Below are 26,021 nucleotides of genomic sequence, written 5' to 3' on the forward strand. Positions count from 1 at the left end.
ATCAACCGCCGGACAACTGATATTTATATACTCAAGTTGCGACCGGCAAAGCCATACAGGCAATGTACTGGACAAATTCAAATTAAAAACATAAAACAACAACATATAAACATGTACATCTCTAAGACAATGATTATAAATAAAATATTAAAAACAAAATTGTTACGTTTTGATAGTGCTTAGCTTTAGAAATACTATAAATATACAAATACATATTTTTATATATATGTATGATTATAAATCCACATGAGTATTGGTGTACTTTCGCAAATGTACAAAAACCGTTAGTATGTATGTACATATATATGTATATAGGTTTATGAGTACCTCATCGTATATAGTTGAGGCTTTAGAAGATACTGATTAGAAGCACTTTCTTCGCTATTGTTGTTGTTGCGCACGCAAATGCTCTTATCATCGATTGGTCCGAGCTTTAGGTGCACTTGTTATCAGCTAAACTCTGAATTGGAGCGCCAAAAAAAATAAAAAATTTATTAGTATATTTGTATGTTTGTTTTGCAAATATATCACATTTTTGTTTTGTTTGTTTACATATATTCATTTCTTTAGAGGTTGACAACGTGCACACGCCCAACTTTTCATGTTTTGTATTGTGCTTCAGTTTATGTGCATACTCCAAAACTTGCAAGCGTAAGTGATAAGCCGGAAACATGCAGTTTGAATATCCTCAAGTGCCAAATTGTTCTGACATTTCTGCTGAAATCAACAATACGAGTATATTGCATAATATTTAGATAGTATTTATTTAAAAAGGCACTAAAGTGTTAACAGTGGTTAGACCTCTATTTAGCAAAATCTAGTTACAATCCCAACGTTATTAGTAGCAGTCGATGTTCAGCAAGGAATGTTCTACCGCCGAGTGGTTTTCGGCGGTGAAGAAACTCTGGCGTTCGTAGTCGATTTACAATTTGTAGGATCCATAATTTAATGAGTAAATGAGATAAAATCTTTACACACAACTTTTCAATGTTACTGTCGGCGAATAAGTAGGTCCCCCTGCGGGTAGGGGGGACCCCCTCAAGGTTTAGGGGGAACCGACTATACCCGTGGTAAGGTATGCCGGTCGTAAGAGGCGACTAAAATCCCGCATGCACTGTGTCTGTCATTCTGGGCTTGCCTTGAAATGTCAGCATAGTCCATGTCAGATATAGTGCTATAGTATTCACCGTAAATGGTTGTTATACACTGCATATTTTTCGTTTACGATTTCGTTTACGAAGGGTTTTAAGAGACACATGTCATCATACAGCCGGGTTCTTAAGAATTCCTAGGAGTTCTTAAGGGCTCGACTGGAGTAGCGAGAGCTACAGGTCACACCAAAGACTAAAACGTGGTACCACGGGGAGCATTTTGCCCTTGGAGGTAACTCCAATCTGCTCATTGGGTTTTTGGCACTTTATTTGATTTGTGGTGGCTGTGGTTTAAACCTAAATGCAGGAAGGGCATTAGTCCAATGTGGAGTCGCACTTCGACCGGGTGCCGGACCCGGAGTACGGCAGAGAGCCTCGAACCCGACCAAGGTGGCTAGGGTGTTCTCTTTTGGTTTTCACCCGAACCAATTGGAGCCAAAGTATAAGTGTATGTGGCTTCACTCTGCTTTGGTTCTTCCAGAGTGTAGTGTTGTGCATGCACTTATGCTTTGGGGCGCTGATCAACGCATTGTTTTGATCTATGTGCTTCTAGCAATAGAAAGCACCGTGTATTTGAGCCTTCGCAGGCAGATACCCACTTAAAACAGCTAATAGGGAAGCTTTTTAAATGAAATTGAGTGAGGGTATTTTTCTAAACACAACGTATCTTTGGATGAAATCGGTCGAAAACTTGCCTTAGCCCTCATATAACTGATATTTAGGATTTTGAAACATCCGCCCGACTTTACCCCATTAATATTTTTATATTTAAAAAATTGTTTGAAAATAAGTTCCTGAGCAAATTCCTTTGCCTCAAATCTATTCCATACAATGTTTTCGAACTTTCCACCTGGCTTTATACCGTTTAGGTTGGTCAAAATGTGTGATATTTTAGTGAACCTTAGTGGTCAAACTTTCTTAAAAGTTATAAAATTATATTAATGATTTGGCGCTCAATATAAATGAATTGATCTTGGTCTAAACTTCACGTCCTTAATATAATGAATTTCGATACTCTGGTTGACGTTTTTCACATTAACTCAATTTATTCATTTAGCTTCTTCAGTTCAGTTTTTATCACATACATATGTATGTACATATATCTCATTTCAGGATGATTTTCAAATAAGGTTCGCTGATGTGAAGTACAATACGGCAATAAAAAGGGAATTTGTATATGAACTTCAAAATCAGTTAATATGTTACCAAATTTGCTTGAAACCCATTCGTCGAACAATGAAGTCGAAGCTTTTTACTATATTTATTAATATTGTTAACACCTGAAGGTATTTAGCGAGTTGCAAGAGTATAAAACGTTCGGTTGCACCCTAACTAAGTCTCTTCTTTGTTTTTTTTATTAACTTCTTTAAATATACCCTACGTACACATTTCATTTACTAAGATACATATGTATTTTATGTTTTCTATTTAACGTTGTTGTACGCATTTCTTCTCATTTGCAATTTAATTACCATATGACCAATAGCTGAAAAGGAAATACAATTTTAATTATACAAGCAAACCGGTTTCACGCTCACTTCTTGTGAGAAGAGCCGAGCCCCCTTTGCCGTAAAGACCTGAATAATTCATTCATAAAAACACTCATGTATGTGCTTGCAATCAAATAATATATTTGTAGATAAATATATTCGGTATGCAGATATGTACGTATGTAGACAGGAATTCTTTAAGTATTGCTCACTAGAACGAAATCTTAACGCTGTGTTCATTATTTCCATAGACATGCACGCAATTTCATTACATTTCCTTAAATTTAACATTTTTAGTATTATCTAATTGATTCCAAAGACTCTTATACATGTAGTATATATTATATATATGTACATATGGACATATGTATATGCACATTATAGTTCCAAATAATTTTTAATTTATTTCGTTTCTTCAAAAATGCCTCAGTTCACATCTCCGTAGTCCTCAGGATATGTCCATCGAAATTGTAATAGTATTACCAAATATGTTACTATTGCTGTGAAAATCTGAAAAATAATGAAATTTATATTTTATGGGACATTATTGTAGATTTGTTTATAATGTACAATGGAGCGTTCGTTAAGATCGCAACTTTTTATTCTATCATATATACATATATTCAAACTTTTCTTTCGGTTAACATTGTATATAATATAACGTATATAATAACTAACTAAATCATATGTTTGCCTGAAATATATATGAAAATTACATTAAGACTATTTTTCATTATAAATCATCCACTTGGAATATAAACAATTTTATTTGGCTAAGGTATGCTAATTTGTATTCTTTAAGTTAGTATCCATTACCTATTAAAATGTTTTAATGTACATACATTGTAACAAAAAGCTACCCGTAAATTGTTCAATCAACTCATAACCCCATATCTCATTAGCAGTTATACGAGTATGCTCTTCATGAATGTGGGATCGGAATTCGTACCCAATACATCCAAATATCCACCAAAATCATTCGAACGGACTCGCGAGAGATGTCGAGCTCTCTTGTCATCTCTCTAATACTTGCTGATGATATACTTGATGGTTTTTAGCACCATATCCTTCACTTTTTTCATATTTTCACCAGTTGAAAAGGTCGAAGATCGTCCAGAATTTGATTACAAATACAAAATTTTAGACAAATCCTTTTTTGATATTTTTAGTCATTGTAAAAATCGCAACGCACTACCGACTTAAGCAGCTGCTGTAAACAAACTGGACGACAGATAGCGCTCATATTTGGCTTAGTAATTAAGGATAGTCCTACCAACTTTACAAAATACATTTTTTTTATCTACTATCTACTATCATTTACCCGTGGAATTTAATTACATTTTCCGGGAGCTTGCATATTGAACATATAGTACATCCTTCACATACCTTCATTAGTAATCGCAAATCCACAACCACAAACTCTTTAAGCACTATTACCATTGGATCTTGCTTTATTTGCATAGCAAATTCGAATAACAAATCATTGTAGGTTTTTGTATTTGTATATTTGTATCTGCTGTTTAATAACCGCTGTACCAAGATGCCGGTGGTCATACCCTAAATTATATAAAATTCAATATTAAATAAAAGTTAAACTCGAATTTTTAAATGAGTTTATAAAGTACAAAAGTTGTCATATAATATAATGTGAATTAAAAGAGAAGAGAGTGTTATCTTAACTTACTTAAAAATTCTCTACAACCCATTTAGCTACGGATGAAATCGGATAAAGAAAAGGTCGCAGAGCCGATGTAGCTGTTTAATTTTGAATTATTTGAAATACAGGGTAGGCCATTTAAAAGATTGTACCCATTGGCAACGCTGTAACTTTATAACAGCGCTGACAAAGCTTTGTTTCGCATACCGCGTTCTCCCGCGTCATTCGACGACAATTTATACCATGGAATACACTCCAAAAGGAACGCGCTGAAATTGTTCAGCTTTATATTCAAAATAACTTTTCAATTGTGTTAACTCAACGCGTTTCGCAAAAAAAATTAAAGTGAAAGTGCTCCAGTTAAAACACAATTGAAGTCTTTATACGCAAAATTTGATAGAAAGCAATCTCAGTAATGCCAGTCATGCATTTCCAGAAACGCACAAGTGAGTTAGATAAATCAACGGTAAATCATTTCATATGCGACGGAATGGTTCATCGACTTCGAGTTATCGCCGCTCTCAAGGTTTTAGACATCTCTCGCACACTGCTCCGAAAAGCAAACCGGGATATATAAAATTCAAAGGCACAAAGAACTAACTATCCAGCTGATTATCCGCGATTTTTAATGTTTAAAAACGACTAGTGTATGGGGGTACTGAAAACGAACTTGACTTTTGGCGAAAACTCATCAAAAAAGGCACATTGTTCTCTGAATGGAGGCGTCAAAATTGCCGATTTTAACCACCGAAAATCTAATTAAAGTTGTAAGAAAGTGATTTACGACCAAAAAGTAACAGATTCTAGACCTACGTTTTGCGCGAATATGATCATCGGACTTTTTTTCGAAGACGATGATGGAGCCACGACAACAGTCAATGGTGAGCGTTATCGAGCCAAAGTTAAAACGGATTTTGTGATACAGTATTATTACATAAATGACATGGATAACTTCTGATTTCAGATTCAATGGCAAATCATTCCCATCACAGCTCGATCCAAATTATCAATTCTATTGCGACAATTTTTTACGGGCGACATATCGTATGATGTGATGTATGAGGCCACCGAGATCACCAGATTTGACGCCAGATTTTATTTGTGGGGTTATTTGAAATCCAAGGTATACGCTAATAAGCCAAGATGACTACACTGCGGAAAGCCAACATTCGACAATGACAGCCGCCACTAGATTGTCGTAAATACCCACTTTTCATCGTCATGGAACCATGTCGAAAAAAGAGTGCATTTAGCTGGACGCGAGAATCTTTATTTTAATTAGTATTTTCATAATTGGCTTTGCAGAACGTGGTTCATCTTAGATATACTATAAACTATTTTTGAAATGAACAAAAAACATTGTTTTCTTTTGTTCTTTTTTTTTATCGAAAAAACTATACAGTATGGGGTGTTTTTCTTGGTTCCTTAACGTATATTCAAACTATTCTGAGTATACATTATGCTAAAAGTTTTGCTATGTGGAAACGGAAACTCCACATTTTCTACATTTCCTAGCAATTGTTTGATATAAGCAGGATAGAAAGCAATATAATCTCTTATATTTATTCGAAGAGGGCACAATAAATCAAAGGTAAATCATTTAATCAATTAAACTTCTTGAAATCATTCTAACCCCAACCGTTACCCGACCGCACTTATACAACGGGAAGTACAGATTACTAAAGCAACATACTAGAAAAATAATGGATTACTTTTTAATATACCTATTATGAGCGGGAGGGATGAACCAATTAAAACTATACATATGCGTAAACCTTAATTTAGATTCTCAATACGAATAATTTACTCTACTCACCTGCTGCTTGCAGTTCTCCCCAGCATAGCATGCAAAGCTTATAACGGTTGCCAGTGGAAATGCCGTTGACATGGTTAAGTATAGGAAATAGAATTCGAAAACACGCGATAATGTTAGAAACGTCCAATATGAATTAACGGTAATATCCAGAAAAATAACCGTTAGTAAGGCACATAGCGACCAACCAAATAAGTCATCGAACATAGCTGTTAATTTATATATCTCACTATACACCAATTTCAACTGCAACAAATAATCGAAAGATTCCAACATTCTGTAATTGACATCCAAACACAAGCGCGGCTTGCGCATACGAGAATTGACCACCGAACGCAGCTTCATATTCAAATGTGTCATATAAAAATCGATATAATCCATATAGATAATGGCCAACAGGCAGCGGGTACGCAACACCAGAATACAGCCCAACGCATACCAAAAGTAACCGTAATAGTATTTGATCGAAATGACCACCATCGATATGGACAAACTGCCATAGGCGACACATGAGTAGCAGATATATTTGAAACGTTGGCGACGCCGCAAACTCCAACGACACAGCCCAGTTTGTAGGCGCTGCTGAAACAGCCACACAATACGCTGCGATTGTTGCAAGAATGCAAAATGTCGACGATAGGTGCACATTCCCTCGAGCAGGCAGACACTTAGCGATATACTTTGACTGAGAAAAACCATAACGCTGACATAATTGGATACCAGCACTTCGTCATCCATTGGCTGTTCGAAGATCCCATAGGCAGTTAGAATCCAATTCGCTGCCAGCATGACGAATGTGTAGATGCGTTGCCATTGCTGGAGTTCACGTTTGCCGTTGTTGGCAAATGGCACCAATCCAACAATGGCCAACCACTTCAATATCGGCTGCCACTCATGCAACATGTTGCCGGAGGCATGTAGACCAGCTAACGCGTCCGCACAATGCACATGTGAGCTTGGCTATCGAATAGTTCAAGGTTTCCATTTACCTACATTTGCATACGTATCCTTATTTGTAGTTGTGTAGTTGTCATCCTAGCGAGCGATACATTTACAATAAGCCAGACATTGCGTTATCGTTCACGACATTTTATCTGATAGCGTCCATTCTTATTGATGTACAGCACTTAGCTTAATTCTTCAGAGTAATGGCGTGTGAAAGCACATATGTATGTATACGATTGCATGAGCACGTATACCAGCGCAAATAATCATTCGGTTCTTTCATATGTATCGATGTGCTTAGCGGAAATTCAATTTACTAGAAAATTGCAAAATGCAGTTTTAAAAACTCATCAATTTAAGTGTTGCAAAAAAGTCGTCGTGGCGAGTATGGTAAAAAACTAATGCAACTCGTTAATCTTTCTCAAAACATATGGGGTCGATTACTTTAATTCCTACTTCATCGCAGGCTCTTGAAGTGGCAATGTTGAAGAAAACTCAACTATTCGTCTTCATATGTCCGTCTTCTCCAAATTGTTGTGAGCTCTAAATCGGTCGGGTTCCAAATACTTGTAGGATTCCAAATGAACTTCACCCACCGAAATCCAAAGTATGCCTTGAGACAGGTTTGGCTACCAGAAAAACTAGATGTGGCAATTTCCACTAAAATATCGAGTTAAACGCATATCACGATCTCTTTTGTTCAACTGGCGTAGACACCGCTAGTCGGTTGATTATACGAGTCAAAAACGCGCCAGTCGTTTCTTCCTTTGCTACGTGGAAAGTTTAATATTCAAGCGAAGCCTTGTTCTTTTAAAACTATGACTCCACGGAGTGTAATTTTTTTTTTTTGGATTTCGGTCTATTTACGTTACGAAAGCCAAATTATAAGGTCAAGTAAAAATAAATCCATTATGTGTTAATGTCGAACTTTTATTAAGCCATAGTTCCATCGAATGCGATTTAATTAAATATACACCATTTTTTCGACAACGTCTCACCAGTTTGAAGTTAATTTCGTAATTCCACTCAGATTGCAACCCGAAAGACCCTGCAAGAAAACAATTAAATTCCAGAAGCTGCTTTTGAGGCAAACTTGTCACAAGCCAAATCGTTCGCTGTAGATAGGAGCATGCAAAGAAGCTTTCCAACAAATCTATTTGGATGGCCTAACGTTGTACTGATGTACTATAATTGCTTTCCCATTTGGTGAAGTTGGTGGCTTCTAAACTATTGGTTCGTTTAATCGAGCTTCTTTTTGCCTGCAATTATACAATATATGAATATTATATGCACCATATACTCGTATTAGAGCTAATAAATCCCCAATGACTTATAACAGGTGAGATATTTCGTCTTGCCTGGCACATATGTAGATGGCGCCACTAAAACTTGTATTATTGGCGAAAATTAAAAAAAAAAAATTTCGCGTGTTGAAAAAATATTTTTTGAAGGGAAAAACTAGAGTTGAAGCAAAGCTTGATGGCGATTTTCCGGACACTATCCCAGTGTTAGTAATGCTAAGTTTAAGCGGTGAACCAAGTGTACGCCCAAAAGGGGTTGTTTATTGACGAAAGCATCTAAAGTTCACAAAATAATTTGGATGACCGTAAATTTTAGTTGTTCGAGATAGCAGCTAGTCTGAAAATAACGGAACGTGTATATTCGCATTCACGATTGGTATGAAAAGATCTGTACAAAGATGATCAAGCGTAATAATTCCGAGGTTTTGCTTTAATATAAAAACATTGGATGAAACATGGCTGCATCATTTCACTCCGAAGTACAATAGACAGTCATCCGAGTGGACTGCCAACAAATCTATTTGGATGGCAAACGTTGTACTGATGCAAAATTCGTTTGCTAAATTATGGCGTCTGTATTTCAAGAAACGCATAGAATAACTTTTAATGTTTTAACAGTGACTATTATATAGCATTATTGAACTGTTTGAAGGACAAAACAGCCGCAAAACGGCCGCATTCGAAGTAGAAAGCATGATATTGTAGTTACCAAGACAATGCATCGTGTCACAAACCTCTTCTTTAGAAAAATCGATGCAAAAGTTCATAAATTCTTTCGAATTAGCTCTTGTTGTGGCACCCAGGCATCGAGCTTCATTTTGTCTGCAGTTCTATATCATACGAGGGCTGTCCGATAAATAACCGACCTAACCATGATGCACGCGACTTTTTCAAACATATTTTGTAGCAAAGGACAAATAAAAAGGGCTAAGTTCGGGTGCAACCGAACATTTTATACTCTTGCAACTTGCAAGAATCAAAGCCAGAGAAATACATTAAGGTGTAAAACGAACCATATAGAGTAAAGTCAGCTGGATAGGGGCTAGGCCAAGTTGCCTCCTAATTTTAGTTATACATATAAATCACACATTGGCCGACATTTTCGATCAAAAGTTAACTATAGCTACCGGAGTCTAAATATTCGCTTGGTGCTAGAGGTGAACAGTTTTTATTGGATTTAAACAATTTTGGTCATTATTCGTGATAGTTTTATACCATGGCGACTGTTGAGGTGCGTGAAATTATATGTTTTGAAATGAAACAAGAATTTATATTGTGTTGAAAATTTATTTGCGATTTTTCTAATTTTTTTTTTAATAACGTAGCGCAGTGATGAACAAATTTTTTGGTTTTTCCTTTTTCTGGTGCGTAAAAGAGAATCCATGGCGTGAACACGCCACGCATACATATCTGGCCGTGTGAAAAACGCATTTCCAGATTTATCCCACACTCTTCTAGCTACTATCCTTCTGTTCTGGTTGTCATTTCAAATGCAATTTACCTGGAACTGAATTTTGTTTTGAAATGGCGTATAATGTTGAACTCAAAAGAATTCGTCAGAATCAAGCATTCTGCCCCCCTGTAGTCTTATCTGCGTCACAATCAGTCAGAGCGCTGCACAGTTTCGGCGCATGAAGATTGCGAAACATAATAATGACAGGTTCAACGCGGCACGCAAATGATGCTGCGGCATACCAAGCCTCATGCCCAAAGAATTTAGAAATTCATGGATAATTCACGACTTCGTGTCATTGTCAAGACGATCGGAATTTGCCCATTTCCAATCCGTAGCGAATACGATGTAAAATCTCATCGGCAATGTAATTTTATCCGTAAGTGACGCGAATTTGAAGGCTGATATGTCGAAATGACCATCGCGAAGCGTGTGCGAACTTCAGTAGCATGCGAAGTAGCTATCGAATCGTCCATCGTTTGATTACATTTATTATCATGTAATTGCTTGCATGCTTCTCAAAATGTTACACACACTTTGATTCACAGTGAGCATTGACTCAAATGAAATTGAACCACGTACATTTATCAATAGCAACCGAAGGTATTAGCAATCGTCGTTTTTTCGGGTGGATTATGTAAATTCGTCCTAAGGAATTAGTTGAGAACACACCTGGATGACAATATATTGGTTGGCCTTGCTTTCTGCGTAGCTATTTCTTTGGCGATGCTCCATGCATAATATCAAGGCATTGAAGTAGAAATGTTCTCACAAACGAATCACTGACGCAATTTGAGAAAAAACTCGTCAATGTCAATGTTATGTTGTTGGAAGTGTTTCCGCTGGCTGTACTGTATTCTCTGGGTTGAAAAACACTCTTTAGCCATTCTCCAAATGAAACTGCGAAATGCACAACAGTCGGAAAAGTCGATTTCACCAAACTGCAATATCCATCATTGGCATGGGTTTTGAATGTGAATAATACAATAGTGGCGAATATTAAAAAATCCATATGTTGTCGACTTCGATATTCACTACTCTAAGTTGAATGGTAAAACTAGATTGCCGTCTGATGAGCTACGACGATAGAGTGGATCTCCATCATTTCCAGTTTGCGTTTCCGAAAGAAAAGCACGTGGATAGTGTTTCGTGCATTTATTGCAAGTGGGATTGTGGTTTGCAAGGTCCATGCACCATATTGGTTTTCATCGCTTCGTAGAATAATGGATCTTTCTCTGCATGAGGAATTTCGCAGAAATGATTTCATCAATTTTGATCTGGTGTAACTACCGTCCACCATTCAAAGAAAAATGTGTGCGTGGGGCAAACCTCTTTTTTGCACTCAACAGAGTACATCCAGCCTCTGACTGACAGCGATCCATAATGCAAAATATGTCAGTGAGAACGATGTAGTTCGTTTGTCTTGGGCTGCGAATTTGATGGCAAAAAGAGCGCCGACCGATATTAGCGCGATGTCTAGCTTCGTAACAACTTTCAATCTGTAATTGTTCACTTCGTTTGAAACACACATAAAGTTTTCACTGAATAATTTTCAATAATTTTTCCGGAATAAAAAGTAAGCGACCGAAAGTGAACGATTCAAATATTTTCAAAATATTGAAAAACAAAACAAATAAAGAACTGTATGAAAAGTCACTTTTTGGAAATTTCCAATCTTTCGACTTTTCCTTATGAAAAGTGTATGGTTTTTTTTATATCTAACCCTTTCCAGATCCACAGCCAACAACTTCTGATTTCATGAAGATTGGTTCCCCGTTCTCGAGCGTTAGCTTTGCTAACAAACAATCATTTTTACTTACATATGTTATATGTATGTATGGCCAAGTTGTCGCTCAAAATAAACTATTTGTATGGGAAAAAGAAAAGGCTGTTTTTAGGGGCTTTCCGGCAACTTTCGTAATTTTTTCTTACATAAGAACCTTCTCCTTATAATAACAAATACAACAAAAAAAAAATCAGCCAAATCGGTTCAGCCGTTTATGAGTGATGACCTTACAAAGAAAGTGGCATTGATTTTTATATATTAAGATATAGGGGGCCATATAAAATTTTAAATTTCGAAGATAGAACGTAAAAGATTGAGTGTAGCGTTTGGTGTATGCACGTAGCGCCATCCTACTGGAACCAAATGTTGTCCAAATCTTCCTCTTCAATTTGCTTGAAGAAAAATTCGGTTAACATTGCGCGATATCGCTCACCATTGATGGTTGCGGTTCCTTCTTCATTTTCGAAGGAAAATGGGCCGATGAAAGTGGCAGACCAAAATCCGCACCATAGACAGTGATTCGTGCTGGGTGCATTGTCTTCTCAACGATTACGTGCGGGTTTTCTGTGGCCAAATGCGGCAACTCTGCTTGTTAACGTAACCATCGAGGCGGAAAATGAGCCTCGTCCGAAAAGATGACTTTTCGGTAAAATTGATCCTCGGTCAAACGATCTTCTGCACAATCTGCGAACTGTAGAATCACTAGTATAGCGACCCATTTCGAAAATTTTAGACTTTTACTGAATATCTGTCACTTGCTGCAAGACCGTATAAGACGTTTCGCCAGAAAATGACGAAATTTAAAGTTTTCAAATTTAAAACGTTAGATGGCCCCCCTTATTACTTGCTTTTTGATTTGTGTATCGAAGCTGAACGAATCAAGAGGAGTTTAAAATTTTGCTGTATGAGAAGTAGGCGTGGTTATTGTACGATTTCGTCTATTTTCACAATGTGACATAAGAATGTAAAAGGAGGGTCACTACAATCAGTGTATCACCCTTGGAGATAACTACATATGTTGAATAAAAAAAAACGAATTTTGAAAAAAAGTATGTTATACGACGAAAAATCGGTTCCGCTGTCGATTTGATTTTTTAAAAGTCCCCTAATTTTATACACTTACCTACAAAATCGGTTGCTCAAACTTATTCTCGAAATAATAATAATAATGTGCAAGTATATCCCCTTGGAAATAAAATATACATACATACATATCAAAAATTACCCTGTGTAAAGCACAAAATATAATAATTCCGGACGCCTCTAATGTTTTTGCTCTATTTGGTCGTCTCTAGAATCAATAAACCAATCGGACTTGTTTTAATATATATGTATATTTTTATATTTATTTTTGAAGTAGCGATAATTTATTTTTTAAAAAGATACATATTTAAAGCAGAATGGAAATGATTTTCGCCCAACAATGAATGAATCGACAGTTTCGTTTACTAAAAGAGAAGATAATTGTTTTTAGTTTTCAAGTTGCTTCAATACAAAATCAGCAAATTCACGAATGTATTAAACATGGCCGAAATGATACTTAAAAATCATATCATCCCCATTGGAAAACCCGGTACACCTGTTACAGGATGGGACCAAGACCGCTTGATCTAATATATACATATATGTATATGTTATAATTTAAATATTTGAGTCAAAAATAGCTTTGCACTGTTTTACCTACTTTCTTTGCTTAAAAGTACGCCAACTACTCCTTTCTTCGCATCACTTCTTTAATGTCTAGATCGCAAGCGATTACAAAGTCTTCTGCACTTCACTTTTGAAGTGTTTGCCACCGCCATGTAACAGACACTTGTATTTTTCTATTGAAAACATGTATTGCAATAATTGAGGAAATGATAGCTACAAGTATTTGGTGTATGCTAAGGATTAGTTTTATGTAATATATAAAAAATAATCAATTACAGAAAGTTCGCGAACACCAAAACCACTAAAAGTTATTAATGAAAGCAAAAACTGGAATAAATCAGCGGTTTAAAATATTGTTATTAGTATATATTTTTTTATTTGAAACATTTTAAATTTGCTTATCAACAAAATTTGAACAAATACCTAATTTATATGAGACGTCACTGCTGGTGAAATTCAACACAAACAACAACAAGAGTATTTTTAATTAACCGCGGATCTTCTTTGAATGAATTTTGGGCCATGACAAAAATCATGTTTGCTTTTTTGTTTTGAAGAACTTGTTTTTCGAGCTTTATGTTCGGACCCCACTTGACAACAGACAAAATAATAACTAAGTCTACAAAATCTGATATTACTTACGCTAGAGAGCATTAAATATCATTACCTCATCTTACTGTCAGCTGACAACTTCCTACCTATAAGGGATTTACTTGAATAGCTCTTATGGACGAAGCTCATTTGCGCTTCAAGTACACTTTGAGTATTACATCTATTTTGAAGTGCGGATAACCTCAAGACCTTTTGTTAGCACACAAACGGCGCGAAATGCTTAAGCGTTTCAATTTCAGTCCAGTTCGAACCAGTTTCCCGGCGTTTTGAGTACACAACGAATGCGACAAAAAATTGTTTATTTTCTGATAAGAACTGATTCCATTAGCTATGCACGATTACATCGCCTGTTAGCTGGTTTTCAATAAAATTTAATAATATCAAAACCGGTTTTCACTGGTACACATATATTTTCTAACCGGTTTTCATATTTTTTTAGACTACCGTTAATAGAACAAGAGTTCAATAGACCAAATTGACCAATTGATAAGGCTGGCTTTGTTTTGTTTTGTTTTGATTTTCGAGTGTACACGAGTTCCCCTTTCGACGCTAGTCAAAACATCAGTAATTACAGATATGTATGTATATATGTATATGGATGGAAATGAAATGAGATTGCAAAATCATTCAATAATTTGTATACATACATATATATTTGATGAAACCTGGGTATTCATATGGGCCATAAATACTTGTACATATGTACGTACACAGATGATTAATTGGTTCTTGAAAAACTTGTGTTTTATAAAAAATATACATAAAATTTGTTTGATCGCAATATTTGTTTATGAATTATATGTAATCTCGGCATTAACCGTGATTTCATTGACCACCTCATCGTCATCGCCAATAACTTCCAGACTGCATTCGATCAATTCGAAATCGCTTTTCTGAGCTGCCTGTATTTGTGCGTCTAGGCTTTCGTTGGTATCATCGTTGAATTGTTTTAGGATTGGTGATTTGAGTAGATTCGCAAGACTGTGCGATTTTTCCAGGACATTAGCGGCGGGTTTGTTGTTAAGTTCTTCAGTTTTGGTTGTTGTTTCTGGTTGTTGGCGTACAACGGTGGCATCACTGAGTTTTGTGACTGCCGTATCTCGCTGTACTTCGCCAGCTGTGTGGTGATCACCAATGTGTTCACTTAATTTACTTAGGCTTTGAGGTATATCCTTATATTCAACTAAGTCGTCTGAAAACTTTGTATCAACTGTTAATTTCTTGTCATTTGCTTCACTCTGTATATGATCAGCGAATTGATATAAATAATTTGTGATTTCATTTTCAAGATTCTCCAATTTTCTCATATTCTCTCTGGTCATTTCCTCCAAATCGTATAGATCAATATTTTTGGAGTTATCTTCAACGGTAGCATCGGTATTTTCTTTCGGATTCTCTGTGTTAATCTCTGTATTGGTTGGCGTTTCATAGAAATCGGTCGCATCTGCAATCTCTTTCATGTTGAACTGCTGCTCCTGCTGTTTTTGTACTTCAGACTCGTTTATTACAGCTTTCGCTTCCGCTTCAGTTTTCGTATCTGCTGCGCTTTCTTTCGTATCTTTTACCTTCTTCAATTCATTCTTTTGCAGCGCTTCGGTTACGCTTTTTACCATCTCTTCCTCGTCCATTGGCGCATCTAGAAATTCATCTTCGGTCTCGACTACACCAAAATTCAACATTTTCTCATATGCCACAACTCCACGCGCTGTTTCTTGATCAATGCCATATTCCTCGTAATTACTGCCATCGAATTTCAGCACGCTTACTGCCACATCTCTGAGACTTTCACATTTCTCATTTAATGCTGGATTAGCTTTCATGAGCTCAACTTTGGCTTTTAAAGTTTCTTCGTCTATTTCTTGGTATATTGTTAAGCGCTTTGGCTCTGGCTCTAATTCCAATTCTAACCCTTCTTCATTTACTAATTCTTCACACTCATCTACCGCATCCAGCACTTCCACATCTGGTTCATCTGTTATTGGTAATACGTCCTCGTAGCTTCTATCTAATTCGTGAAACTTTTCTTCGCCACAGTGTTGTTCCACCGCAATACCGCCACGAGTTAGTTCGAGTGGATTTTTGAAAAGTCCACATTTTTGTCCTTCTTGTAGCTTATTTACAAGCTCATTTGTTTGTTTGCTATATAAAACCGTCAATTCAGGCTTAGGCTCAGTGTCATGAAACTTGTGCGCAATTTTATTCATATCTGTTTCATCTAACATGTCTCTGAAGATACGGGGTATTGGAAATTCGGCGTCCAATTGCTTGATATTCATAAAATTTCCGCAGTCCTCTTCATTGCTCTCACCAGTTTGAGCCGAGTTTCCATTAAGTTCCATAATTTTTATAGATTGTTTCGAAAGAGTTGGCTTAGCTTTGCTTCCGCGTGCCTCTTCCTCTAAACGCCGGCTTTCCTTCCTTTCTTTTTCTTTCTCCTTTGTACGTTGCACCATCTTATGCAGTAACTCATTTTCTTCCTGTGTAAATGGACCTGCATTTTTTATTTCCTTGACATTACTTTGCTCCACACGTTCCACTATTCTCTGCAATATATTGTTTTCATCCTCTGTCAAGTTGAAGTCTTCTTTATCCTGCTTGATGATCTGCTTTAGTTCGGTATAGCTGCGTGTGCACTCAACAACATCTTCATTGGAGTTTTCAACTGCGGCCTTTTCAAAGTCCATTTTATCTATAAATTCCTCGTCGATGTCATGGAAACTAGTTGGTCTCGTTGGTTCCAATGAATAGAATTGCTCATTTTCCTCTTCCTCTGCCGCCTCACGTGCTGCATCTTCTTTTTCCTTCAATGCATTTGCTTTCTGTATTAACTGCATGGCAGGTATACGTTCGGTGGGTTGGTAAGGTAATTTAAAACTTCCAACCCCATTCTCTTCTCTGCGCACCTTCGAGTCCCAAAGACGCGTCGACTCTGTACCACCCTCATTATCGGAATTAGCTGATTCGTAGTAATCTGAATCGTCGCTATCACTATAATTAAATTTGCTTTCCGGCAAATCTTCTATCTCGCCAGTGTCCTTTTTCACCACAACCAGCTTACCGTCCACCACTTCCAAAGTATCGTTATACTTATCTTTTTGCGCATAAACTCGATCTACTAATTTGCGAACACGCGCATTCTCCCGTTTCTTTTCGACAGCAATTTGATGATCCAACAATTCACTGGTGTCGCCATTAAAATCTCGCAAATTGGGTGATTTTAGTAGATTCTGTAAACTCTCAGCCTTTTGAGCTTCAGTGGTCGCATATTTACTTTGCACGGCTTCTCTGTTTTCACACTCTTCGCGTTCGTTCTCAGCCTTATTCTTGCGTGCTATCTCCTGAAGCAGTTCATTAAAGGAGCCCAACACTTCACGTATACTGCGCACTGATGGCTCAGGCGATTTTGGCGGATCTGAGTAACTGTATTCTTCATCTGATTCAATTTCACCAAATTCATAGCTCTTCGGCTTGGTTGGTCGTTCTCCGCTTGTCTGCTTCAATAAAGCCAACTCCTCGAGAAGATCTTGAATTATTTCAGCGCATATTGTATTCGTATTTTCACTGCTGTCACTGTCTCTATATTTTATCTCTTCGCGTATGTCTTTTTCTAACGCTTGTCGGTATGCATTGTTAATTTTATACAGTTGTTCATTTTCATCTTCAAGTTTTTGTAGTAATTGACGTAGTTCTCTTTCTTCGCGTTCGAAAGTTGAGATAGATTTTCCTTGTTGTCTATCAAAGTTCGGGGTTACAACAACAGCATCCAGTTTAGTGTCTTCTTCTGTAGTATCACTATTAACTACTAGTGTTGGTATATCTGCGTGATCACCTGGTACATTACTGTCCAATGCTTCAACCTTGAGAACTGTACTACCTAATGAAACAACCTTATCGATGCCACTGGCTTCAGGCGGCACATCGGCACTGCTTCTGCTGTTTTCCTCTGCTTCTCTTTCACCAACTGATAATGTTGTTTGGCATTCTGTACGTACTTCCACTTGATCCACGTGTTCATCTACAAAAGCTATGGCGTTTTCTGGCATAGGTATTTTGCACAGCGCATCCATCTTTGCATTTTGCTCTTCTAAAGCCACCTTGTGTTTTTTATTTTCGTTAAGTTCAAAATTCTGCGCAGAGAAGCTGATGCTTTGGGGTTTTTCAACCGATTCTTTGTCTTTTTTCATTTCTACGAAAAATTCATCCATATGCGTCGAAAGTTCTTCGAAGTCTTCTACTAATTTCTGGTTGACTTCCTCACACTCCTGCTCGTATTTTAATTGTTCCGCTGTTTTGGCTTGTAGGAACGTACTATCCTCTCTTAATGAACAGATTTCGTCTATGTTTTTCACATGACTGTTATAATCTTGCAGCTGCTGCTGATCTTCTACCTCCATCTGCAAACTCTTCTCAGTTATAATTTGTTCTTCCTCTTCTGTATCCATCGTTTCCAAACACTCATCCACCTCTATTTGTAGTTTGATACGTTTCTTGGGCGAGGGTGTAGAGAGATCATTCATTGTTATTTTGGAAATTGCATCTACGGTCGCATTGTACTCATCTTTGCCAGCGTCATCGGAATCGGAGAAATTTTGAATTTGTGACATGCGCCTATTAAGATTTCCAGTTTTCTGCACAACCGCTGGTAATATCTCATTGTCTAGCAGACGTTCAATTACACCACTTGTAATTTCGAGAGAGCTGTTTTCATTATTTTCGACGCGCCCTACTACTTCTTCAATAAATACACGCTTCTGAGCAACACTTGCTTCTTTTCCATCATCCTCAGTTGTACCAACTTTCTCTCCCAACGAATTCGTACAAATATTCAATACATTTCCCATGTTACCATCTTTTGTTATTTCTAAAACATGAGATTTTGTAATGGAATCGTTCATAATTTTTGATTCTTCTTTATCAAGGTTTGATTGCAACTCGAGCGATTTGGAGTCCGCTGAAATATTAGCATTTGAGTCTGTAGTACTTAGTACCGATGTTGATGAGCTAACATTCATGTCTGAGGAAGCTGTTTCCGATTTGCTATCTTCATTCACTACCTCTTCCCATATACCCAATTCCATATTTATTCCAGCATCGACTTCAGCCTGCCGATGTCGCTTCACTTCCATAGAATCTTCATCGGAATCGGATGAATTGAAAAGTGCATCTTGTTGATCTGGTGGTTTATGTCTATTTCGCATGCGAATTGTGGCTGTGCAGTAAGGGTAATAAACGAAAGATTAGTGCTAGCTCATTACTTATATAAAATATATCTTTATAGTATTCTGTCATTTGGAATAGTTTATTTGTTCGGTTCTACAAAACTTTTACGAAAAGTACATTATTATAGATTGATCTAAAAAATTTCAACAAAGTTAACGTGTATTAGAATTATAAAACCTAAAATATAAATAGTGGAACTGCTTAATGGAAAATTTAGTTTAGTTCTTTAAACCAATTCCTTTCCCATTAAATTCGGGGAAGTTAAAAAAAATTAACGGATGTTCAAAAACGAGTGAAAATAATGAAAAATTCGCTATATTTGATCGTTTTTTTATAAAAACTGAAGAATGCTACGCAAGCCACCAATGAAATTTGTGAAGTTTCCGGAGACGATGCTGTATCAGTTCGTGTAGAAACGCTTCGCTCGCTTCCGTTCAGGAAATTGCGATGTGAAAGATGCACCTCGCTCTGGTCGACCTATCGTTGAAAAAGTCGATGAAATTATGAAAAAGATTGACCAGAACCGTCACATAAGCAGCCATCGCATCGCTAAGGAACTTGACATTCATCATCAAATGGTTGTGAACCATTTAAAAAAGGCTGGCTACAAAAAGAAATACCACATGAATTGTCTGTGAAAAATTTAATGGGTCGAATTAACATCTGCGATTCTTTGCTAAACGAAATAAAATCGAATCAATTCTGAAGCGAATAGTAACAAGAGACGAAATGTGGATTAAACACGACAATAATGTGCGAAAAAGATCATGGTCTAAGCGTGGTGAAGCTCAACAAATGGTCGGAAAGCCAGGATTAACGCCTCGAAAGGTTATGCTGAGTGTTTGATGGGATTGGATCTTCCATCAAGACAACGCTAGACCACACACATCATTGATGGCTCTGCAAAAACTGGGAGAGCTTGGCTGGGAAGTTTTGATGCATCCACCATATAGCCCTAACCTTGCAACATTGAAGATCCCGTATGTTCATCAAACAACTTAACCTAAACAATTTCGTGTAATCAACTAAACCTACCGTTAACGCTGTCACGTATCTTTTTACGCTCCATGCGATTCCAACGTTCATTTTCTTTGCGTTCACCTTCGTAACCACCAATTTTCCTACAAAGGTTGAGTACAAAATTAATGCTTTATAAATATTATTTGTAAATACTATATATTAAAGACAAAAGTAGGTTTAACCCACCAAGCTTCTGCACATGCGCGGTCTTTCGGAAACACTGGACGACTGTCAAGGTAAGTCAGTTCTTTCTAAAAAAAAAAAGAAATGTGGTGAAATGAAAAGTTTGCGTCTCAATTGTGGATACTTACACATTCCAATATTAGGGTCTTGCGGTACTGCGGTAATTTAGATACTACTGGATTACCTTGTAGCACCAGCACACGCAATTGCGGCATTTTTGCGAAAATCTATGGAATAAGAATAGTTTGAAATAATTTAAATAGAATTTGGTATATTTTTACAGATTAACATTTTCTACTCACCTTCACCACCAAAATATCATCAATACGATTGTTCGATAAGTCCAACACTGAAAGTGTCTTACAATTTTCCAAATTTTTAAGACCATCAAAGTCTTTTAAATAATTCGACGACAAATTTAACGTACTCAAAACTGGCAATACATCGAAGCCACAATTCTCGATTTTTCGTATATGATTCGAGGCCAAATTGAGCGTATCTAGCTCGGGGCAGTTTTCCAAATTCTCAATACGTTTTATCAAATTACTTTGTAAAAATAGACACTTGAGTTGTTTTTGATTATCCAGTCCTTGTATTTCGGATATGGCATTGCATTCTAACCAAAGGCATTTGAGGCCCGTGTATTCCTCCAAGCACTCAATGCAATCGATGCCTGCGAAGCAAATAATTTTATAATCATACATACATACCTATTACTTCGGGTCCTCTAGTTTTAAAGCTCACCTTGATAGTGCAGATAAAGCACATCATTAAGCGCCGGCGTCTGATAGAGTTTATCCTTTTTGCATAGCTCTTTTAGGCGTTTTTTAGTAATACGTGTCAAACCAATGATCTCCCTTTGCTCGGTTCTGTTGTTATTGCTGTTGTATAATTGGGCTCCTGTATCACCTCTATCACCGCCAACGTAATAGCGATCCATAACTGTTGTTTTAAGTAGTGACGGTTTCGGAACGCTTACGTCTTTTTGATTATCTCGTTTTAAGAGTTTCTTTAGTTTTAGTATTTTCGTTATTTCCCTTTAATTTTCTCTATTTTATATTAAAATATTTCAAATATTTTTCGTTTCTGACAATAAAAATTACACCTTGAATTTCTATTCAAAAAGTCCACAATATTGAAAAGTGAGTGGGAATATTGATTACACAAAGTTGTTGTTGGCAACAGTTGCGCGGCGCAGAATCAAAGAGTTACTCACCATAACAATAATTTAATGTGGTGTAGTAGTTGTTGTTTTTAATAATACGGTCTGCGTTCAACCTCTGCTCTGATTTTTTTTCCTCTCATACATACATACCTATGAAAGTACATACAATAGATTTGAGGATCTTCCATATGGTTTGGGAAAGATCTTTGGGATCCCATCCATTTCGAAGGTACAATTGCAAAGATTCAAGATATATACCCAATCCCAAAAAGGTTAAGGGCCGTTTCCTGAATGTCTGGTTTGCAGTCATCTGTCAGTTGAGTTCTGCCTAACTTAACTAAAGTTCTTTCTTGCTGTAAAGAACCCTTTTTTTAAATACCAGTTCTGGTTAACTTAACGAAAATTCCTTCTTTCGGTCAAGAAGCTGTTTTTAACCAGAACTTAACTGTTAACCAGAAATTGAGGAAATCGAAATTAAGAAAAGGCCCTTATTATGCAGCGTGCCCCAAAAGTAAGGTATTTAAATTTGCCACCATTTAATTAAATTGACTATTCCGACAATTTGTGTTTTACTTTACTTTATTACATAAATTACGGCAAATTTAAATTTTGTATTAATTTTGGGACACCCTTTATTTAAAAGGGTGCGTTATGCGTTAATTTTGGCACACACTTTACAAATCTCAAAAGCCACTAACCAAAGTGGATGCGGACAAGTTCGTTCGGGATGTGTCGACAGTGTGAAACTGGGCAAAATCAGGTTATAGCCTAATCCACTTCCCATATAACGATAGCACTGTATTTGTCAGGTGAACTTTGTGAGGTCCACATATATGTCAAGTGATAAAGAATAAGCACTTTGAAGGAAAACTGAATGATTAGGAAAAAATCACGTGGAAATATTTTGTGAACGTTGTCTATAATTTCTAGGAAAGCATAAACCGGAAAATTACAAAGACTTAATAAATTAGCTTATAAAGTTATATAAAGCTTTAGAGTGTAAGCCAAATATAAACGAAAATCACAAGTATTTTTTTTATATTACGTAACTAGAGGACCCGTTCACGCTTCACTGTGGCTGATACATAGATAATACTACTACTACCATCTATATTATTTCTATTAGTTGGATTATAATTATTAGTTAATGAAATATATGAAGCAACTTCTGTCAGTTTACAAAATGAATTATATGAAGCTACTTCTATCAGTTTAAAAAAAAATGGATCATAAAGCATTTCGTGTGTTAACAAATCATTGCTTTTTGGAGGAAAATACTGTTGAATTTGGGCTCAGGGAAATCCACCGATGAAAAGATATTTGCTAAGCTTAAAGTGGCGAAAGCTATGTGCAAAGTAGGTACCTCGCAAGCCGAATTTTTGCGTCGGTGATAGAAACATTGCTCCAACATTTCCCACTGGAGTCCAATCGAGAGTAATTCTAGTGGACTGCACATGATGAACCGGTTTTCAGGCGTGGAAAATCGAAAAAGTCGGCTGGAAAAGTTATGACATCAGTCTTTTGGATGAAGGTGGTATAATACATACTCAATGATTGATTACCGAGCCAAAATCTCAGCGTCCCAATTTCACGTCTTTAGTTGAACAATGTTATTTAGATTATTTTGATTTTCCAGTTAAGAATCACAATAAATACTGGGTTCCATACAATTGTTGTGTAACGTGTGTGAAGCTGCTAATAGGTTGATCTAAACAAAAACCCAGACATAAGCCATTTGCTATACTAATGATTTGGACTGAACCAAAAGTTCATGTAAGTGATTGTTATTCTCGTATGACTCAAACCAAAGGCATGCAACCAACTCCAAATATACTATGTACTCAATATCCAAAATTCTCTTCGGCAAACAGACCTATCCTACATAATGCCGAACTGCCTGTACCAAAGCCTCCAAATCAGTTTTTATATCTGAAAGAGATGTATTCAAAATTTGAACATTCAAGTTGGTACGTTGGTTTCATAGGAGTCGGTAAAAAAAATTAGACAAAGTGTGTGTCCCCACGCTGCTGAACCTGGAGAAGGTCTTTTCCCAGGGTAATCGTAGTTCTTATATACCTAATGTAAGAATCTCAAACTTACTGTTGGCTTGATTAGCAAAATTAAATGAAATTTTATCACTACCTTATGGTAGCGAAGATACGCAACATATAGCAAACACAGGGAAGGTACAACGTTGTGAACGTACTATCATATGCAAACAAAAAAGAGGTCGAAATGCTATGAAGAGCTTGAGAAGTTGGCCGATAGTAGTAACGCTCGAAAATTCTACAAAAAGATGCAGCGACTAACAGAAGGTTTCAAGACCGATGCATACTTTTGTAGATAGTGGTAATCTAGTGGCTGATGCTTAGACCGTACCGAAGTTATGGAGGAATCACTTCTCCAGCTCGCTGAACGGCAGTGAAAATGTAACATCTATGATGAGGTTAGAATAGCAATTACCCGCCTGAAAAACAGCAAGGCAGGGACCGATGGATAAGCCTTCTTAATATCGCATATAAGGTCTTATCGAGCGTAGTATGTGAAAGACTGAATAAAGACTTATGAAGCCACCGTTAACAAACTGATTGAGCCTTATCAGTGTGGCTTTAGACCTGGGAAATCCATTATAGACAAGATTTTCAACATGCCCCAAATCTTAGAAAATGCCCTTGATAAGAGGACTGACACACACCTCCTCTCCGTCGATTTTAAATCTGACAGCACGAAAAGGAGCTGCCTTTATGCCGCGATGTCTGAATTTGGTATCCCTACAAAACTAATACGGCTGTGTAAGCTGACGTTGAGCAACACCAAAAGCTCCGGCAGGATTGGGAAGGACCTCTTTGAGCCGTTCGATAACAAGCGAGGTTTCAGGCAAGGAGATTATCTATCGTGTTCAATCTGGAGTAAATAATACGAGCTGCAGAGGTAAATAGAGAAGGTACAATATTCTATTAGAATGAACAGCTGCTGGCGTACGCCGATGATATTGTTATCAAGGGCCTCAACAATCAACAGACTGGGTAAGGCGTATGGGTCTGGCTCGCACGTCACTGTTGACAGTCATAACATTAAAGTCGTAGATAATTTCGTCTGTCTTGGAACCAGCATCAACACCAACAACATTATTATGAGTTATACTTTGTACTGAGTAGGCAATTGAAAAGTAAAGCCCTCTCTCTACGAACAAAGACCAAACTCTAGAAGTCCCTCATCATCCCCGTCCTGCTATATGGTGCGGAGGCATGGACGATGACATCATCTGATGCGACAAGTTTTCGAGAGAAAGGTTCTGCTGAAGATTAATGGTCCTTTGCTTTGCTTGAAAATTTTTGGAAAGTATTTTTTATTATAACAAAAAAATAGCAAAATTTGAGGTAAAAAAGATCTACAATTACCGTGTTAACCCTTTTTTGGCACAATTCCGATTTCTTTGGCGCCGTGATCTAGAGGTACCGTTGGAAAGACAAGTCCTCCTGATTAAAAAATAAAAAAGGTACCGCAAGCGCTTAGTTTACGAGATATTCGACTTCAAAATTCAAAAATTCCCAAAATTCGAACACTTCAACAAGCTACTTCACCCGAAAATACAAACAAAGAAAAATTGTTGAAAATCCTATATATTTGGTGTTTAAGATGTGGCAACGCTCGTTTTCTTCAAAATTGTAAACAATCTAACCTTTTCAACGATAGGTGGGCTAAGTGATTTTTAAATTAATAAATATAGCTAAAATATAAGAAAATAAAAGTGAAATGTTAACTTATTTTAATGTTTGAAAAGTATATTTAAATAACCAAAGTTAAAAATGTGAAAAAATTTAGTGAATCGTTGTGAAATACTATAGGGGTATTCGCTTGCTCTTGCAAAATTGCAGATTACAAAAATGCCATACCGAAATATACAAGGGCACGAGAGCACCCATTGCAGAGTCTAGTGATGTATGATCGGCTGATTCGGTCAATTTATTGTGAATGACTATTATGCATGACTATTGTGCACTGGCGCACCTTCTGCATACATTTTTAACAAAAAAAAACACTGTAACAAATATACTTGGGTTTTGGTCTGACATATTTTACAGCCATTGCAAATAATTTTCTGCGTGTGTTTGTTGTTGTGCCGGACACCAAGAGGATATATATGCAATTCTTGCACCGTGCAAGGGTTTTGCAAGAGCAAAAGAATACCCCTAATGTATTCTTTTTTTCTTGAGCAATTGCTTGAGAGCTGGATACGAACTGGAAACTACCCTTAAGATATTAACAAAATTTGAATACGCAAATTGAAATTCTTGCAAAATATTGATACAAATACTACAAGCTACTGAAAAACCAATCATTTATCACAGAGAAAATTAAAATTAACTTTTTGCGAATACGTTTTTCGGAAATTTTATTTAAAAACTCTTGCAAAAACGTTAAAAATAAATTATTGAATTGTTGTACGAATACTTTTTCCCTTACTTCATTTTTGAAAACTCTTCTGATGTCCACTTGCAACCCTTAAGCTAAATGCAACACTGTAAGCGAACAGCTGTTTCCATAAAGTGACAGCTGTCAGCGAAACAACAA

At 36.7% G+C, this 26,021-nt stretch overlaps 2 protein-coding genes across 2 annotated transcripts; both read right to left on the reverse strand.

Annotated features, from left to right (window-relative positions):
- Window positions 1–2,649: 2,649 nt before the first annotated feature.
- On the reverse strand, window positions 2,650–7,127 carry LOC105223308 (putative gustatory receptor 39b). The gene is made up of 3 exons (XM_049446600.1): window positions 6,115–7,127; window positions 4,028–4,198; window positions 2,650–3,151 (listed from the first exon to the last, which is right to left on the reverse strand). The coding sequence occupies exons 1-3, from the start codon at window positions 7,012–7,014 to the stop codon at window positions 3,068–3,070; spliced, it is 1,155 nt and encodes a 384-aa protein (XP_049302557.1). The 5' UTR covers window positions 7,015–7,127; the 3' UTR covers window positions 2,650–3,067.
- Window positions 7,128–14,484: 7,357 nt separating this feature from the next.
- On the reverse strand, window positions 14,485–21,453 carry LOC105223296 (dynein axonemal assembly factor 1 homolog). The gene is made up of 6 exons (XM_049446546.1): window positions 21,026–21,453; window positions 20,584–20,954; window positions 20,410–20,508; window positions 20,285–20,349; window positions 20,114–20,199; window positions 14,485–19,067 (listed from the first exon to the last, which is right to left on the reverse strand). Exons 1-6 carry the CDS (start codon window positions 21,219–21,221, stop codon window positions 14,647–14,649), a joined length of 5,238 nt encoding a protein of 1,745 aa, XP_049302503.1. The 5' UTR covers window positions 21,222–21,453; the 3' UTR covers window positions 14,485–14,646.
- Between the last annotated feature and the right edge of the window lie 4,568 nt (window positions 21,454–26,021).

This window comes from Bactrocera dorsalis, chromosome 1 (genome assembly GCF_023373825.1).
Source record: "Bactrocera dorsalis isolate Fly_Bdor chromosome 1, ASM2337382v1, whole genome shotgun sequence".
NCBI classification, from domain to species: domain Eukaryota; kingdom Metazoa; phylum Arthropoda; class Insecta; order Diptera; family Tephritidae; genus Bactrocera; species Bactrocera dorsalis.